This window comes from Stomoxys calcitrans, chromosome 1 (assembly GCF_963082655.1).
Source record: "Stomoxys calcitrans chromosome 1, idStoCalc2.1, whole genome shotgun sequence".
NCBI lineage: Eukaryota > Metazoa > Arthropoda > Insecta > Diptera > Muscidae > Stomoxys > Stomoxys calcitrans.
In genome coordinates, this window is record NC_081552.1 from 182868918 (window position 1) to 182888712 (window position 19795).

Here is a 19795-nt window from a genome sequence, read left to right on the forward strand (position 1 = left end):
ATTTTAGAATGAGCGCAGAAGATCGAGGCGCTTGGAACGCTATTCTACGTTCGGCTAGTAGAACAAATATTCTTTCATAGCCAATTAAAGTAAGTATTCTATTATCACTGAAAGCTGTGTCGCTAAACGGGAAGTGGTGTCGCTAAGCGGCACGCCTTTCGGACTCGGCATAAAAAATCATTGCGCTAGACATGAATAGGTTCCTATTCCTATCGCCTGTTCCTTTATGGGAAAATATGTAAACCTCACAAATGTCGCCAGCACAAGTGAGGCATTGACCAGTGCTGAAAATTGTTTCTAATGGCCTCGCTAGTATAGATTCATATTCAACAAAACCAAACATTTAAACATAAAACTAAAGCCATATCATTACAAATTCATAAATATAAGCGAAAATTAGTAAATACAAATAATTTATTTTATAACAAAAAATTAATAACTAAAATATTTTTGTTAAGCAAAACGTAAAAGCCATGTATGTGTAAAATTTGTGTAAAAATTATAAAAAAAAAATTGGCAAAAAATCATTGGACAATAATTATATAAAAGTGTTAAAATAATTTTATATACAATACCAAAGCTAAAGATACGAGCACAAACATAAGGCTTGGGGGAATTATATCAATACAAAATATTTATAATTTTTGTAATGCACCGGTTGTTTAGAGGTAAAAATAAAATTGAACTAGAAAACAAAAAGCTTTTTGGTTCACCTAAGAAAAAAGAAATTCTCTCGACTACATCAAGTTTATGTTGTCTTCTTGCGCTTTGTCTCTATTCATCCTTACGCACACCGGGTGGCAATGTGACATCGAATACAATTGGAGGATTATTGGGCAAATAGTTAATATCGCAAGTTGAGGCATTCACATAAATCACCCTTCCATCTGAGGTAATGCCGTAGCCTTCATGTATATGCCCAAAGACATGATATTTTGGCCTGACTCTTTTCTGTATCGTTGTCAAGAGTTCCACACAACCGGCACGAACACCTGAGCAGCATAGATCTCCATGACCTACAGGCGGTGTGTGTGTTACTAGAATATCAATGTCTTCGGGAATTTTATTCCATTTCTCCAGGCAGGGGAGACCGCGAGGCACATTAAATGCCCAATTGCAGAATTTTGGCTGCCAAGGACTACCATAAATGCGTATACCCCATATTTCGACTAATTCATCTTCAATGTAGGTACAATTTGTAAGTACATCACGAATGTTTAGAGTTTGAACAGCGTCTGCGATGTTCTCTTTGGTATTACCCAACGTGGGCAAGTCATCGAGTATGGACAAACCCGTGTGTTTGGTTCTGAAAGAAAAACAAAGTGTGTTAGAAGACGAATATAACAATGGCGAATTAGGTTGTAATAAAGCAACAGATGCATAGTCAGCTTTCGAAAGTTTTTCCGATTAACAAGGAAGTAAAATTTGATCTTTGAACGTCGTACTGCGAAGAAAATTTCTGTCGACTATCAGCGAGATTGCGGAAAGATCACTAGGGAGACGGTCGAGATGGGCTATGAGAGATGAGTTGAAATAGACTCCAGGAAATACCGAGTTGGCCCTCTCCGCTCCTAGATATGAGTTATCGGGATGGGAGAGACGAAATATCTGGGCCTAGTATTCTATTCGAAACTATCTTAAAACTGGAATACGGATGAATGGGACACTTGTTTGGTGGAAGGCTGTGGAGACCTCGGTTTTCACAGATTGCTCCAGATGGAGGCCACCGTAGCGTAGAGGTTAGCATGTCCGCCTATGACGCTGAACGCCTGGGTTCAAATCCTGGCGAGACTGTCAGAAAAAAAATTTTCAGCGTTGGCTTTCCTCTCCTAATGCTGGCAACATTTGTGAAGTACTATGCCATGTCAGTCCCATGGCAGCCGGTTGTACGTACCGGATTGACCCGATGGAGTTCTCCATCGGCAAGGGCTGCCGCCTCAGTGTACAACACACTGCTACAACAACAACAACAACAACTATAACATGTAAAACTTCTCTCCAAAGAGGTGTCACACTGCGCCACGCCGTTCAAACTCGGCTATAAAAAGGAGTCCCCCTTATCATTGAGCTTAAACTTGATTGATATGTGAGAAGTTTGCTCCTGTACCTTAGTGGAATGTTCATGGGCAAAATTTGCAATTTTGCTCCAAGATGGAAATAAAGACAGGATTGGTAGTATGTTCTGTTTTAGTAATCTCATTTTTGGTTTTGAAATTTGTCCAATCTTCAAATTTTAACAGCTGGTACGAGAACGGAACGTAAAATTTTGTTTTTACTGAAAGAATAATGCCTCAAGCGTCTTTGCCAAAGGTGAGAGAAGGGAATCGGTCCGTACGTCTCCCCCAAACTCGGGTCCTTTCCGGGCTTCAGTAGAGTGTTCATAGACAGGTTGAGGACAGAAGTAAGGTACGCAACTCCAGGTGAATTCAGATTCCTCAACATTAATGTAGAGATTCAGTCGGGGCCCAACGCCTTGGGTGATTTGGCGCCACGCATGACATTCATAACTTTGCCACGCATGACATTCATAACTTCATAACCGGTGCCTAAGTTACATTGCTCTAAGTGTTCCAGCCACAAATTCCGCTTATGTTCGTTGACTACCCTGTTTTTTTCCAGATTCAGCTCGCTGATTCTGAAGTTAGCGGTGTCCATAGCACGAATCCCATCACGTTCGTCTGCGAGTATCACTGCCTGCGCCGGGAATTTGGGCCACACTTGGGGTATTCGCCCGGCTGGTATAAAGCGAGCTGCTGCTGAGTTAATGATGTCTCGGAATTTTCTCTCGGCCACTAGCACATTCGAGGGTGGTGGCAGTTCACTGAAGCTGCGATTTGTATACTCTCTGAAGCCAGCCCAATCGGCCTTCTTATAATTGATAAACGTCCGGCGCTCAGTGGTTATGAAGTCGGGTGGTCGGTCGATGGTGAGAATTATGAGGAGGTGGTCTGACCCCAAAGAGATGACGGCTTGCTAGGATACGTCACTCAGGAGATCAGGGGATGCAATGGAAATGTCTGGCGAGCCGCTGCACCTCCTCTTAATCCTAGTGGGGGCATCCTAATTTACCGTGCTAAACGTGGAGCTTTCAATCTGCTCTGCCAAAGCCATGCCACGCTGGTCGTTACCTAGGGGAGAATGCCATGAAGTGTGAAGCACATTAAAGTCCCCTAGAACCAGACGATTATGGCCAGATAGTAACCCACTTTTGTCGGGGTTGTAAGCTTGGCCATTAATCGGGACACAGCTACCAACCGGCGGTATGTACACGTTGTATAGCTCTATCTCGGCAGTAACGGTCTTGGCTGCTATCCCCATGCACTCCATGTAGGGCTCACTAGCGCCAGGCGCAGGCGAGATGGGTCTATATTGCACCGAATGGTGTATCACGAAGGCCAATCCCCCACCTCCATTCCTTGAGCGATCCTTACATAGCACATTGTATGTATTCGACGCTTGCGGTGTGAGTAATTCGCTTATATTGCGCATAGGAAGTATACCAAGGTATCGTTGTCCTTTTCACATAGCCTGTTCACGACCATGCCGCCTCTACTTCATGTAGTCCCGGACTAATCTTTCCAGGATTAGTCCAACAAAGTTAATTATCCTGGAATGGCGAAAACTACCCCTAAAATTGCATAAATATTGTGGAAGCCAATATCTATTTTAAAAACCTTTAACTATTATCAAAGGTTTCACACGTTTCTGGTATTTCACCATAAAAAAAAAGTTATTTGAAGATTTTACGTCAACTTACAAATGCGGTTATTCCTAAAATAATTCCGATAGAAGAATTTGTAATACTTTTTTTTTAATTTAAAATCCTTCTGCGATCTATTTTGAATCTTGGCTTTACCACACACATTCTGTTGAGTCACTCACCTTTCTGCACTGGATTTATTTTGAAATGGATGAGTAAATGTCTCATCAAAACTGAGCTCATGATTGCCTGCAATTACAATTTTATGCTTGTGCGGTAGTGTTCCAATCCATTGATTGAATTCCACAACTTCTACCATGCGTCCACACTTTGTGAAATCTCCTGCATGTATGAAAATATCACCATCTGGTATGTCAAATTTCATGTAGTGAGTCAGTGAATGTGTGTCCGACATGCAGACTACGCGAGCCTTATTAAAAGCCACGCCTGTGGAAGGCGGCTTCATGGTAACCTTAATAACGCGTTGTGTTTTGGAAATTTCTTTCCATGCCATGGTGGGATTGTGTGTTAGGGGATGTATGGGTATGTCCATTGTGACTGTAACTAAACTAAATCCAGAGATAGTTATATTAATATTAATGAAGTTTCCGGCAACGAAATTATGTAAACAAACCTTCTGTACGTTGTCCTGTTGAAGTCTTTTCTCTGTTTTACAATCTAATTAAGTTATTATTCGAATCCTTTTCGAGTCTGTTGATAAAGCCGGTGGTGACTTAACTCGAAGACTTTCAGTTGTCCATTGTTTACTTTGTTATTTTGCACACTATCTATTATGTTTAGATCGCTTAATTAATCTCAATTTGATAAAATAGGAATTTCATTGCAAAAAATATGACAACAGTGAATGACGTAGGACTATGGCATGTCATAATTATACACAACAACGCATTGAAAGAACGTATCGTGAACTTTGTGTAGCGTTTACACTTTAAGCCGGGGTAAATCTATAGATGGTAGGAACAGCTGGTAGCAATTTTTTTCGTCTTAAAACCAGTAAAATCTACATTCCACTTCAAGGCGGATTTAAAAAGGTGGTGTCTCGCTAGCAGCTATTAACCGCCGGCCAGTGTGATGGAATTGAAATGTCAGATTTTTTTGCATTCTCTTATTAGGGGTGTTTTTTTACCCACTAAGTGAATCTTCTCGCTTAAACCCCGTTTAATGTTCTCGTCAGCTGATTTTATAAAGGGAAAACAGACGATCGAGCCATTAAATCCGGATTTAAAAAGCAGTGTGAACGGAGGTTTAGTTTCAGGATTCACTAATGGAAGGTTAAGTCACATGCGAAAACATAAAGTGCATAGGCCACATGAATATCATTAAGGATGTCAAATCTGCCGCTTGAAAATGTCATCATATAGGAGAAAACGTTAACAAAGAAAGAGAAGGTTAGGTTGAATGGGTTGCCGACGAAAGGTGAGTTTATTCGGAGGCCAGTTTGGCCAATTGTGGTACCATAGAGAGAGAAAGGGAAGAGAAATAAGATGTGAGACTAGAGGTTATAAACGAAGAAAAGAACGACAAGCTCTCCTGCGGCCACTGCAATGTCACAGACCTCTGCCTGAAAGACCGTACACTAGTCCGGCAGTCTCAGAGACATTCTGATACTGAGTGCGTCAGAGTAGACCCCCAATCAAGTCCATGATCCCATCTTGTAGATCGAGATCGAGGTCTCATCCTCCTTAATCATTATTATGTTTAATTAAATTAAATTAAACATTTGTTTAAAATTAATGACTTATTTTGTTCATATTTGATTAAAGGTCTGTTTGCGTTATTTTCCAGTAAAATTTTGCAGTAGAGTAGGAACAGCCTTTACTCTCTTTTGCTTTTTACAAACAGCTGAATTTCATAAAACAGCTGTTCTATGCTGCAAATATCTGTTGGAAAAAAATCTGCAGTAGAAATTTGCAAGCTAACAAAAACAAAACACTCAACATTATGCTTGCCCTCTTCTTCTGGCAATAAAGTACGCGAACGACTTCTTGTTACTGGAAATCGATCGCGTACTTTGTGCCAATTAGAATAATTTTTTTGAGTCAGTGCTGCCAACATTAAAGTATAAAGCATTTAAGGCGATATTACACGGCATAAAAATGTCTTATGACATGTTATTGTTGTTGTATTCACATGTTAATTGATAACGTTTGTCAAAATTACATACGATTTGTCGTTTTTGCTATCACACCAGTATGTTATTTTCGTATGACATAACCTAACAATTTGAGCAAAAACTGCATAAAAATTGTTGAAGTTGGGAGATAGCTGGAGAGATCAAAAGACGGATTTAAAAGGGTGGTCTCACTTGAACTATCACTTGTTAAAAGCAGGCCATGTTTGACGGTATTAAAATGTAAGATATTTGTTTGCATTCTCTTTTGTTTTTATCTTCTTTCTCGCATATTCTCTGCCCATGTACGCACACGTATACACACACGCACACCAATTCTTTGTGTGTGTTGCCAAAACGTGGTTCAGCTTTATGGTAACATGGGAAAACAGATGATCGAGCCATTGAATCCGGATTTAAAGAGCAGTAAAAACGGGGGTTTAAATCAGTCCTGGGGCTAGGCATAAAACCCCGTTTACACTGCCCTTTAAATCCGGATTTAGTGACTCGATCATCTGTTTTCCCTGTGTAAAATCAACTGACGATACCCTTAAATCCGGATTTAATGAGCAGTGTAAACAGGGTTCAAGAAGGAGGCCCTTTCAAGGAGCTTAAACTTTAATCGGATTGCACTGATTGCAATCCTTTTCCTTAATCGAATGTTCAAGGGAAATTTTGTAGTGTTTAAGAAATTCATATATGACTGTTTTCCATTCATGCCATGTTCATACATAATTGAATTAAAAATTTAGTTGACTAGTGTTGTAATTTTCTACCTCGTGAATATTTATTTATATTAGCTCTGATAACTCAAGCGCATAGATAAATAATATATAGACAAAGAATTTGAACTTTGCATATAGACTGGTTGGTGGCGCTTGTGAATATAAATGACAATTATCTAAGAACATGCCGCAAGCAGAATTCTGCGTTAGCATTTTCTGAATATGCATTATTTCCTTTCCCGCGAAGAAACTATGGCGTAATGCACGTAGGTTTTCGGGAGTTGTAGCTTCCAATATGTTTCCGTTTGTAACACCTCGAAATATTCGGCTACGACCCCATAAAGTATTGGGTTGCCCAAAAAGTAATTGCGGATTTTTCATATAGTCGGCGTTGACAAATTTTTTCACAGCTTGTGACTCTGTAATTGCATTCTTTCTTCTCTCAGTTATCAGCTGTTACTTTTAGCTTGCTTTAGAAAAAAAGTGTTAAAAAAGTATATTTGATTAAGATTCATTCTAAGATTTATTAAAAATGCATTTACTTTCTTTTAAAAAATCCGCAATTAATTTTTGGGCAACCCAATATATATATTCTTAATCGTCTCGACTTCTTATTGATGTAGGTCATTGTGGATTGTAAACGGGCCATATCGGTTCAGATCTAGTTATAGCTCCCATATAAACCGATTTGACTTGTTGAGCCCATGGGAGCCGCAATTTTTGTGTGATTTGGCTGAAATGTTGCATGTATTGTTCTGTAATGACTTCCAACAGCTGTGCCTAGTACGTTAAAAATCTGTCTATAACCTGATATAACTCCCATGTAAACCGGGCTCTCGATCATCCTTCTTTAGTTCCTAGAAGCCTAAATTTTTCCTGGTTTGACAGAAGTGTGGTATGTAGAATAAAATTATGCCCTTCAACTAAATTTATTTTGAGCAGAATCAATGGTGGTAGGTTCCAGATTTGGCCCGGCTTAACTTTGTGCGCTTTTTCCTGTTGTTTTTTTCTTTTTGCTGTAAATTTGATTATTTCCAATTTTTTTGACAGAACTGCTTGCTTTGAAGAAAAATAAAATAAAATGATTACCGACACCTATATAAGATTTTGGGAGCACAAAAAGTACTCTGTTAATTCAATCCTCTTTGAATTTGCTGTAAGATTTTGACACAAAAATTTCTCTGTTATTTCAATCCTCTTTCTAAGCGCCAAATAGAGAATATAAATAAATTCTCTTTTTTATGTAGCATGTGCGTTTTGGCTCGCTCTGGGCTTAGGAGGTGGGAGGTGCGTAATCGAAATAAATTGAAATAATTTAATTTAAAATAAATATATACTTAGAAAGGGAAATAATTCAAGTTGTATAAGGTTTCACAAAAAATTTATTCAACATCTCAATAACGGCGGTCTTTGCAGATGTCGTCTTTTTGGAATAAACAAAATATCATTTGTTTTGTTTACACCGGCTTTTGGCCAGGGAAAAACCTTATTTGTTTACATTTGGGGTCTCTCTCAAAATCTCTCGCACGCCGCCTCCTCCAGCTGGGCCTTTTGTCAGCTGTTCATTTATTGACAGCTTTCAACGAAACTTGGAAATTGGAAAACGTCAAAATATTGCAAAGTTAAGATGGCTACAAATTAGTTGTGTGCAGTGACAAAACAATGAAATGAAATAAAAATCAAAAAATTAAATCAATTTGCAAAAATCAATCAATTATATTGAAAAATAAAGTGTTAAATAATTAACAGATTGATTCTATAGAAGATAAAAAGAATACAAATTTAACATTCCAACTCAGCAGCAATTGAAGTGAAGTGTGTGTGTGTGTGTGGTTCTCAAGAACCTAGACAAATTTTTAGGAAACATGGACAATTTGGATATTGGCGAGCAGCAGACTGATGAGAAGATTGGTAAGTCCAGCAGTTTTAGATGTTTTACGGCACCCATTTGGGGAAACATCAATAAGAGCAATATTTAATATGCATACCTAAGCAAACGAAAAATATTTAGAATGCTGTTGAATTTTCTTATTTTGGAGTTTTCTTTATGCCTACACAAAGGGGCGTTGTTGTTTCCCCCTCTTCCCATTGTTAGGTTTCCATTGACATGAAACCTTTATTTGCCGCCTGCAAAAAGAAACCCCAAAAAATCATTGCGGTGGTGCCTGGCAATCACTGACCCCGTTTTCATTATATTTTTGTTACAATTTTCTGTTGTGCAGCTATGCATTGCTGAGATTTCTTGCCTCCATCATATTCAATTAATTTATTATCTTGAACAGGTTGAAGATATTCTTGGTATTTTTAATGCTATGTGCCACAAGCTCAATATCTGATTATTGTCAATTCTTTGTTGTGGTGTCTGTGTCCACGTACTCATGATTCATTTTCTTCTTCAGTTAACTGTAGTACTTTGGCAGCAGTCTATAGACTACAGATTAAGTGAATGTAAACAAAACAAAAACGGAGGGAATGATATCCCACCATAATATTTGGAATTGTGTTAGGATGATTGAGTGTTGCAAAAAGGAAACTAAACATAAGTTGCAGATGTAGATATCTCAGCGAGTAGGCTGAAAGGATGACCCTTTCAAAGGGATATCCCAGACTGGGAACCATTTTATACATTCCGGGAGACTGCAAGTTATGGGTATGCCTAACGAGCCGCGAAAGACAAACTATACCACGGGATTATAAGTAGAAAAGGCTATAACCACATAAGGTCACCATAGCGCATAAGTTAGCATGTTCGCCGTTGACGCTAATTGCTTCGGTTCGTATCCTGGCGAGAGAACACGAGAACGAGAACACAAAAAAAAAAATGTCGGTGATGGTTTCCCCCCCCCCCCCAAATGCTGGGCGACATTTGTGAGGTACTATGCTATGTGAAAACTTCTCTCTAAACTGGTGTTGCACTGTGGCACGCCGTTCGGACTCTGTTATAAAAAGGAGGTCTCTTATCATTGAGCTTAAACTTGAAACGTACAGCACTCATTGACATTTGAAAAGTTTGTCCCTGGTCCCTAATGGAATGTTCATGGCAAATTTATTGTTGTTGTAGCAGTTTATTGTGTTTTATCTTTCGTCTGCTTCATTCTGTTGAGTGTCAAGACCCAGGAACTATGCGACTAAGATGGGGTGCGTCCACAGGGATCTGGGTCTGAGTCGAGTGGGTCTGGAGGGGCAGTTAAACAGGTGGCGTGTATCGTGCGGTCCCTGGTTACAATCGGGACATACGTCTTGCACGTTGGCATCAATCCTAGCTCTGTGGGAATTGAGGCGGCTGCATCTGCCGGAACGTAATTGAGCCAGAACCACTCTGGTTTGCCGGGAGAGGTCGATTTCTTCGGGTGCAAGGGGTGGCGGTCGTTCTCCAAGGACTACATTCACTCGGTAGCCAATTACCGCGTCTGCTACCGTGTCTGCATGAATGTTGTTCAGACCCGCTTGATCTAGAGGTTCTCTCTTGTAGCGCTGAACCTCACGCTCTAGATCATGTAGATCTACCTTAAGGCTACTGGGCGGTGGGTATCTATCCACAAGATGATGATTTGGATGGTTTCTGCGATAGCAGCCCAAAAGGTATTGCTTAGACAGCATGTAGTTATGTCTTCGCACTGGTAGGAGGTGGTCCTCATGAGAACTGAGTAGACAGCCCGTCGCAGTTCGGAGGGCGGCATTCTGACAGATCTGAATATTATTCCACTGCGTGTCACAAAGTTGACGAGACCACACTGGCCCTGCATAACTTACCACAGACCGGCCAATTGCTTTGTACGTGGTCAACAAGGTTTCTTTGTCTGCACCCCAAGTGCTGCCAGCGAGTGACTTGAGGACCTTGTTTCTACTTTTGACTTTATTGCAGATTGCTGTGGCATGTGGGGAGAAAGTGTAAGAGCTGTAAAATGTGACGCCAAGTATTTTGGGACACTTGATGGTCGGAATCATTTCTCCATCGACCATCACAGTCAGCTCAGTATTCACCTCACGCGTATTTGTAGTGAACAGTGTGGCTGAAGATTTGGTGGTGGATATCTTCAGATTTCTTGCAGCGAATTATGAGTCAAGCTCGTTGAGGTAGACGTTCAACCTATCGCAGATGTCATCAATGGGTGGGGGGCCTGATGCCATGATCGTACAATCGTCCGCATATGATATGATCTCTATGCCGTCTGAAGGGGGTGGGATGGAGGTTAGGTAGAGGTTAAACAGAGCCGGAGATATCACCCCACCTTGGGGAACTCCCTGTTTCACTCTACGGTGTTTCGACTTTTTATCCCTAAATTCCACAAATGACTGGCGACCACACAGATAATTCGCGACCCATCGTTGACGTGTTGGCGATGTCCTCAAATAATTTGGCATGGTTGACCGTGTCGAATGCCTTCGATAGGTCCAGTGCCACGAGGACCGTCCTATCACATGGCCTGGGTTGATTGAAGCCACGGCAAATGTGTGTGGTGATGGCATGCAAAGCTGTTGTTGTGCTGTGCAGTCTCCGAAATCCATGTTGATGCTCGGCGAATGGAAATTCTCCTACGAGGCTCGGGAGGAGTAATGCCTCAAGCGTCTTTGCCACTGGTGAGAGAAGGGAGATCGGTCTGTACGACTCCCCCAAACTCGGGACTTTTCCAGGCTTCAGTAGCGGGATCACTCTGCCCATTTTCCAGACATCGCGAACTATAAGAGTGTTCAATGACAGGTTAAGGACAGTGGTAAGGTACTCAACTCCAGTTAAATCCAGATTCTTCAGCATCAATGTAGAGATTCCGTCGGGGCCCAACGCCTTGGAAGATTTGGCGCCACGGATGACATTCGTAACTTCGCCCACAGTAAATTGTGATGACTGTTCATCGGCTCGGAGACCACGAATACGGCGAATGGCTCTCCTCCTTGCCCTGTCTCTCTCGGGATGCACAATAAATTGACGGTTGAACAACCTGGCGCATCTCTTCGGATCAGTCACGGTTATCTCGCCAAAAGTGATTGAGGTCCTGTCGTCCCGTCTACCGGGGTTCGAGAGAGACTTAACAGTGGCCCACAGTTTGCCTGCACTGGTGCTAAGTTACATTGCTCCAAGTGTTCCAGCCACAAATTCCGCTAATGTTCGTTGACTACCCTGTTTATTTCCAGATTCAGCTCGCTGATTCTGGGGTTAGCGGGGTCCATAGCACGAATCCCATCACGCTCGTCTGCGAGTACCACTGCTTGCGCCGGAAATTGGGTCGCACTTGGGGTATTCGACCGGCTGGTATAAAGCAAGCGGCTGCTGCGTTGAAGATGTCTCGGAATTTCCCACAAGCACATCAGAGTGGGTGGCAGTTCACTGAAGCGGCGATTGGTATACTCTCTGAAGCCAGTCCAATCGGCCTTCTTATAATTGATGAACGTCCGGCGCTCAGAGGTTATGAAGTCGTGTGGTCGGTCGATGGTAAGAATTATGGGGCGTTGGTCTGACCCCAAAGAGATGGGAGAATGCCATGACGTGTGATGCGCATTATAATCCCACAAACCCAGACGATTATGGCTAGATAGCAACCCACTTATGTCGGGGTTGTAAGCCTGGCCATTAATCGGGACACAGTTACCAACCGGCGGTATATACACGTTGTATATCTCTATCTCGGATAGAGATATACAACCTGACTGCTACCCCCATACATTCCATGTATGGTCACTAGCGTCAAGCGCAGGCGAGATAGGTCTATACTGCACGGAGTGGTGTATAACGAAGGCCAATCCCCCACCTCCATTCCTTGAGCGATCCATACGTAGCACATTGTAACCGTGACAACTGTGCAAGCTGCAGGTGTTGGTCAGCTTTGTCTCCTGGATCGCTGCGACCGATATGCTCTTCCGACTCATAAAGTCTACGATCTCATCGATTTTGCCACGCAGTCCGTTGCAGTTTAACTGCAAGAACGATACACTTCCCGGCACTGGCCTGGCAATAGTAGGGCTAGGGTGCTGTCGTTGCATAAATTGCCGTATGGGAGAGGTCGGGGGGTCACACAGTCCGATGACGGCGACGCTTGTGACCCACAGCTGGCTATGTTGGCACAGCACCTTGCGACATAGCCAGTATGACTATACTTCCGTAATGAAGTTAGTCCAGAGCAAGAACGGAAATGTACCAACTCCATGCACCGGTTACACCTCACCGACACCGACCGATGATGAAGGCGGTTCTGGCAAACCCAACAGAACCAGGGTCGGAGCGTGTGGAGAAGGCACTCCGGGATGTGCCTCTCTTATGACAAAAAAGACGAACACGTACCCTGAGGCGGCAGCCCTTGCCGATGGGGATTCCATCGTGTCAATCCGGTGCGTACAACCGGCTGCCATGGGATTGATGGCAAATTTGCATTACATAATTGCATGTTTGTGGTATCGACACTGAGTCGGCATAATTGGTTGAGCTTTTAAACACAGTTGCGGTGCACTGCACCTTAGAATTTGTGTCCGATTAGAAAATATGTTAACCATCTAAAGATGTTGCGACTAACAACTTCCGGAGAAGCTGTGAGTACACGGAGGAAGATGGAAATGTTGGATATTTCCAACATTTGCAAGTTAGGTTGGAGTAGGTTAAGTTTAAGTGGCAGTTTGCCATCAGACTCACTTGGTCGTTTTCGTCCATTGTGATACCACAGGAACAGAAAAAGGAAGATGCCTTCTAGTTCCTACCGTTGAAACATTTAGATCGCTTTAGAAAGCCCAATAATTTGCGTATGTTCACATCCGCTAAATCAGGCAGGATCTCAAAGAAATGGGAGCCTAAAGTGCAACTCCTTGTGACTGCTAGTGCGGTGTTCTATATCCTCTTCTTCTTCGATGTCCTCACAGCTTCTGCAAAAGTCGTTGTCAGCATGTTTTGCAATTACACAGTGACCTGCCATGATGAACACAATGACTGAGACGTCTGTTCTAGCCAATGACAGCAAAGCAGTAGAGCACTTCAAGTGCCCACAGTTCCCTCTTTGTGACTATCTATCATTCGTTGTCCTACAGGCATAACCACAAATTCCAGTATCCCTGGAATGTGTAGGGTAGTTCTTAGTATCGTAAGCTCGTCCGCTTTACCATTCCCTGGGATATCTATGTGGCCCGGCACCCAGAACAGGTGAATTTTTAACTGTTCAGGCATATCGTTGAGAGATCTGCGACAGTCGAGGGCGGTTTTTGTGTTTAGAAATACGTTCTGCAGGGCTTTATTGGCTGCATGGCTGTCTAAAAAGATAGTTATGCCAATCGTCGTAATGACATTATATCTTAGCCATTCCACCACTTCCTTAATTGCAAGGATCTCTGCTTGATACACACTGCAGTGGTCGGGTAACCACTTCGATATATAGAGTACACCCCAAAGCCCACCTGGTCATTTAGTTTGGAACCATCCGTATAGAAGTCTATGTAACTTCTGTTACCAGGGATATCGTAGTTTCAATCGTTTCTATCGGGAATAGTGGTACAGTACTTTTTATCACAAAGCGGCTCAGGTAGGGTGTAATCCACACTGCCTGGAACATCGGACATTGTATCAAGGATAATACAGTGTCCGTAGCCGCCACATGGCCAATGACAAAATCCTTAACCTCACGGCAGTGGTCGCTGCAATTTGTAGAGCCACATTGTCCAGAGGCATTAGATGTAGCATTAAATTCAGTGCGTCAGATGGTGTCGACCTCAGTGCGGCTATGATGCACAATCAAGCCTTCCTTTCGATCCGGTTAAGTATTGAGCAGTAGGTGGACTTTTGAAGCGCCGTCCACCAGACCATAACACCATATAGGTCTGACAACTGCAGTATATACCCAATGCATGACACGCGGTCAAACCTCCAACTTCTACCAATAGCTCTCTTGCAGGTGTTTAGGGCAAGAGTTGCCTTTCTTGCCCTTTCCAAAATGTTGGATTTGAAGTTAAATTTCCTGTCAAGCAAAACACCTAGGTATTTTGCGCTTTGTGTAAATGGAACAATCTCTCCTCCCAAGGATACAGGTGCCTGTGTATGCATCTTGTATCTCCTGCTGAAAAGAACTACTTCTGTCTTGCACGTATTTATACCTAGACCACTTTCGGTAGCCCACTTTGCTGTTGCACGTAGAGCTTCCTGAAGTATATCTCTTAGAGTGCCGAGAAACTTTCCCCTAACCGCAATTGCCACGTCATCAGCATACGCGACCACTTTTACACCATTTTCTTCCAGAGACAATAATATATTGTTAATGGCTATATTCCAAAGTAGAGGAGACAGTACACCTCTTTGAGGTGTTCCTCTGCTGACCCATACATTTAGATCCACAGATCCCAAGCCTGCCGTAATGCATTTTTTAGTAAGTAAGTTATTAATAAACTTTCTTAGAGAGTAGAGTTGATGCCTAGAAACTCCAACTTCTTCATGATTGACGTCGGTTTTACATTATTGAAAGCACTTTCAATGTCAAGAAATGCTACCTTGACAGCGAGAGAACCCTCCATGTAGCCAACTAGATCGTGAAGGGCTGTTTCATTTGCTAGTTAGGAAGTTGAAAAGCCAATCTGGTTGTTTAACCGAAAAAACACGCAAAAAATCTTTAACTTTGGTATAGTAATGGACTACATTTTCTATGTGATTCTAATTGGAGACTATCATCATTACCTAATTTAACCCAGCAAAACTGTTAAAAAAAGAAAACCGTAGGTGCCAGCTAATTTTTAAGCAGTAAAATTTTCTTCCGTTGTGGACATGAGGTCCCCCCTCTTATGGTAATTGGGTGAGACAATGCTGAATTGTCTGTTTATCAACTCATCACTAGTGCAGGGCTCGATTAGGAAGATGGTAATCAGAGAAACTCCGCAAAGAGGCATTCTCAGGTCTTTCGAGAAGGAAAGACTGAAGGTCTTTGGCTATGCATATGGTGTGTGGCCGTCTGCTCCTTACAGTAACAGAACTCGTTTGGGAGACGTTGAGGAGCAGTCTGCATAGGCGGGGTCCAAAGGAAATGAAAGGGCGAGGCCAACGGACAATAAAGCTAAGCAGCTACTTTTCATCATGGCAGCCGGTTGTACGTACCAGAAGGCCCAAACAAGTCCTTTATCGGCAAGGTCCGCCGCCTTGGTGTACAACACACTGATACAACAACAACAACCATGAGGAGAAAGTAGGGTGTTTTCATGGCAACTGTTCTGTATGAGTTAGATCTACCGCTCTCTTAAAATGCCGAGTATTTGGAGGTTATTCTTGACACGAAACTAAGCTGGAGAATGATCGTCGATGATAGGTCACAAGTGGACTAAGTGCTTTCTACTGCTGTCGCAGCTCTATAGGAAGGAGGCTAAGGCCTTTGAATGTCTGGTGTGGCATTGGGGTTGGGACAACTTTGCCCTCCGTAGTATGATCGAGAAGGTACAGGGTACCGCGGCGGTGCTGATGTTTGGAGCAAAAAGAGGAGCCTTGAGAGAGGCGCTAAATGCCATTCTTGATCTTAGAACATTTTTGTTGTTGTTGTAGCAATGTAGTGAACCCTGAGGCGGCAGCCCTTGCCCATGAAGGACGTCATCGGGTCAATCCATTCACAGGACTCACTCGGTCTTACGAAAATCTTCATCAATCTCATGGCAGCCAGTTGGTACGTACAAGATTGTCGTAAAACCGAGTGAGTCCGGTACATTGCACTCCTCGAACTTAGTGCGGAACGAGATGCGGGGTACCGGTGGCTATAAGTGGCGTGATTGATTATATGTCAGTGAGTCATACCTTGTTGAAGTTTTGGGCGTTGTTTTCCCCAAAACGTATCTTTGTAAACACGGATGGGTCTAAATTAGATGGCGGACAGTGCCAGGAGTCTTCATTGAATTTTTTGCAATCAGGGTAGGGCTTTGAGTCTGGTGCAGTGTCATTAAAGCGTACATCTTTGTGGTATTAAAGAAACTGGAGGCGATGATCATGTGGAATGATGGCTCGGGCAGACTCACGGTTTGTGTGGTCAATTAAGCGGCGCTAAAAACTGGCGCCTGGCCATGTTTCGTGAGACTGATTCGAAGATGCATAGAGCTTTGTGCTATGATGTCCGTGAAGATAAATTTGAATATAACTTAGCCAAGACACAAACCTGACATTTTAACAGAGCTATGTTAAGTGATAAACAGAGCACTGTTAACTAATTTTCTTTTGTATTTTAAATAAAAAAAATAATTTTTAGCATTTTCTCACCAAATATTTTCTAAAATCACTTGCTAAAGGATTTATCTACAACTATAAAATGCTTAATAATAGCTAAACCCTCAAACCTCTATGCCAACAATATTTTTTGAAGACCTATATGACCCATTTTTAAAACGGCAATGCAGTGCACTCGTCATAGATAGGTGATACAAACTAATACCAGAATTAGCCCCTACCAAGAGCTATTAGAATCAGAAGTCCCCATATTCAAATTGTATTTCAGATCGGAGATATTTCGCCCCAAAAGTTATATTTGAATTTAACATAATGGCCCACTGTGCTGGACTGGTCATAGATAGGTGATACAAACTAATACCAGAATTAGCCCCTACTAAGAGCTATTAGAATCAGAAGTCCCCATATTCAAATTGTATTTCAGATCGGATATATTTCGCCCCAAAAGTTATATTTGAATTTAGCATAATGGCCCACTGTGCTGGACTGGTCATAGATAGGTGATACAAACTAACACCAGAATTAGCCCCTACCAAGAGCTATTAGAATCAGAAGTCCCCACATTCAAATTGTATTTCAGATCGGAGATATTTCGCCCCAAAGTTATATTTGAATTTAACATAATGGCCCACTGTGCTGGACTGGTCATAGATAGGTGATACAAACTAATACCAGAATTAGCCCCTTCCAAGAGCTATTAGAATCAGAAGTTCCCATATTCAAATTGTATTTCAGATCGGAGATATTTCGCCCCAAAAGTTATAAAGGGTGATTTTTTTGAGGTTAGGATTTTCATGCATTAGTATTTGACAGATCACGTGGGATTTCAGACATGGTGTCAAAGAGAAAGATGCTCAGTATGCTTTGACATTTCATCATGAATAGACTTACTAACGAGCAACGCTTGCAAATCATTGAATTTTATTACCAAAATCAGTGTTCGGGTCGAAATGTGTTCATTCACCGTAACGTTGCGTCCAACAGCATCTTTGAAAAAATACGGTCCAATGATTCCACCAGCGTACAAACCACACCAAACAGTGCATTTTTCGGGATGCATGGGCAGTTCTTGAACGGCTTCTGGTTGCTCTTCACTCCAAATGCGGCAATTTTGCTTATTTACGTAGCCATTCAACCAGAAATGAGCCTCATCGCTGAACAAAATTTGTCAAAATTTGAACACATTTCGAACCGAACACTGATTTTGGTAATAAAATTCAATGATTTGCAAGCGTTGCTCGTTAGTAAGTCTATTCATGATGAAATGTCAAAGCATACTGAGCATCTTTCTCTTTGACAACATGTCTGAAATCCCACGTGATCTGTCAAATACTAATGCATGAAAATTCTAACCTCAAAAAAATCACCCTTTATTTGAATTTAACATAATGGCCCACTGTGCTGAACTGGTCATAGATTGGTGATACAAACTAATACCAGAATTAGCCCCTACCAAGAGCTATTAGAATCAGAAGTTCCCATATTCAAATTGTATTTCAGATCGGAGATATTTCGCCCCAAAAGTTATATTTGAATTTAACATAATGGCCCACTGCTGGACTGGTCATAGATAGGTGCAAGACTGTTCGTGACGTTACCGTCCTGGTTGTTCTTGCCCTTATGGCAATTTTACTGCCCGTAAAGATGTTCACACTCGACGTCCTGGAGTTAGCACCACACCACCTCACGTATTCCGTGATTGTCCGGATTTCCGCCTGTCGGACCGTATTATGGTCAGGCAATCTAAAATAGATCTCAGTCCCTGGGTACTGAATGTAAACCCCCAGTCGCACTCTGTCCTCTAGCTTTGATCCATTCGTGTAACATGATCTTACAGATGGCAATACTAGGGTTCCGTCAATCCAAGAGTGTGTCGCTGGCAGCAATCGGATCTTAGTCCAATAGAAAATTTGTGGTGCGATATCGAAAATGAGATGGGCCACAGCAAATCCCAATAGTGAAAATAAGTTTTGACGTCTTAATCGAGGGGCCTGGGAGAAAAAAAAATCCAAAGGAAAGATACGAAAATATAGTATATTCACTGGAACGTCTTTGTGAAGAAGTTTTACGAAGCATAGGGTGTTCAATAAAATAATAATTAATAAGGACAAATGTATTTGAAGGCATTCGTACAAAAAAGATAGGTTAAAGAAGTTTATTTGAAATTTATGTTAAGTTTTGGTTATCACTGCTATTATTTTGGTCTCCCCCATTCAGAACTAAAAACATTTTTAGACTTTATTGAGAACACGTACAACTTTTATCTTTTATTGAAGAATAACAAATAAACAATCATACAATGCGAGTAAATGTATGCTTCCAAAGAAAAATATAATTCTCTTCAGTAAAATACTTTACTATTCTGCGCTGCTCTTTTTTTTACTGCAGCTGTATATCCGTGGTGTTGTGTATCCAAAGTTCGGCCTGGACGTTCTTTTTTACTTGTTATTTAACATATTATTCCGAGTGATCTACATAACCATTCTGTGGATTTTTGAAAAGGGGTGGCGTTGTCCCCAGTTACTTGGCGCCATTCTTATGTTATTGAGTCAAAACTGGGCCAATTAGAGTTATATCGTGATTAAACCTCCATAAAGACCTATCTAGCTATTAAACGCCTAAATTAATTTCATTCAATTTTGCAGAAACTTTAAGCAGTTGTTGTTGTAGCAGTTTATTGTGTTCTATCTTTCGTCTGCTTGATTCTGCTGAGTGTCAAGGCCCAAGAACTCTGCGACTAAGATGGGATGGGATCTGGGTCTGAGTCGAGTGGGTCTGGCCGGGCAGTTATACAGGTGACGTGTATCGTGCGGTCCCTGGTTACAATCGGGACATACATCTTGGACGTCGGCATCAATCCTTGCTCTGTAGGAGTTGAGGCGGTTGCGTCTGCCGGAACGTAATTGAGCCAGAACTACTCTGGTTTGCCAGGGGAGGTCGATTTCTTCAGGTGCAATGGGAGGCGGTCGTTCTCCAAAGACTACATTTACCCGGTAGCCATTTACCGCATCTGCTACCGTATCTTCATATATGTTGTTTAGACCTGCTTGATTTGCCGCTTGATCTAGAGGTTCTCT

The 19795-nt window shown here is 41.9% G+C and overlaps 2 protein-coding genes across 6 annotated transcripts in view; one reads left to right on the forward strand and one right to left on the reverse strand.

Moving 5' to 3' along the window:
* Positions 1-530: 530 nt before the first annotated feature.
* On the reverse strand, positions 531-4583 carry LOC106084955 (UPF0046 protein C25E10.12). 2 transcript variants are annotated; one of them, XM_059363477.1, is made up of 3 exons: positions 4335-4583; positions 3883-4264; positions 531-1306 (listed from the first exon to the last, which is right to left on the reverse strand). In XM_059363477.1, the coding sequence occupies exons 2-3, from the start codon at positions 4251-4253 to the stop codon at positions 775-777; spliced, it is 903 nt and encodes a 300-aa protein (XP_059219460.1). In that variant the 5' UTR covers positions 4254-4264; positions 4335-4583; the 3' UTR covers positions 531-774. The 2 variants fall into 2 exon arrangements, with proteins under 2 accessions (XP_059219460.1, XP_059219455.1); XM_059363472.1 differs by having other exon boundaries at positions 533-1306; positions 3883-4269.
* A 3314-nt stretch (positions 4584-7897) lies between these two features.
* Positions 7898-19795, forward strand: part of LOC106084960 (protein furry) — a 470149-nt gene continuing 458251 nt past the window's right edge. For all 4 annotated transcript variants that reach the window (XM_059360195.1, XM_059360193.1, XM_059360196.1 and 1 more), the window contains exon 1: positions 7898-8467. Coding sequence is in view for 1 of the 4 variants with exons in the window: in XM_013248949.2 (XP_013104403.2) it covers positions 8422-8467 (46 nt within the window). In the remaining 3 variants the exon portion in view is untranslated. The remainder of the gene's footprint in view (positions 8468-19795) is intronic.

What these genes read in the sequence shown, in the direction of transcription:
- LOC106084955 (XM_059363477.1), bottom strand. Translation starts at nt 4,253, where the DNA reads ATGGACATACCCATACATCCCCTAACACACAATCCCACCATGGCATGG. An exon ending in AATAAATCCAGTGCAGAAAG is followed by an intron (nt 1,307 to 3,882) that starts GTGAGTGACTCA and finishes TTTTTCTTTCAG; the next exon opens with AACCAAACACACGGGTTTGT.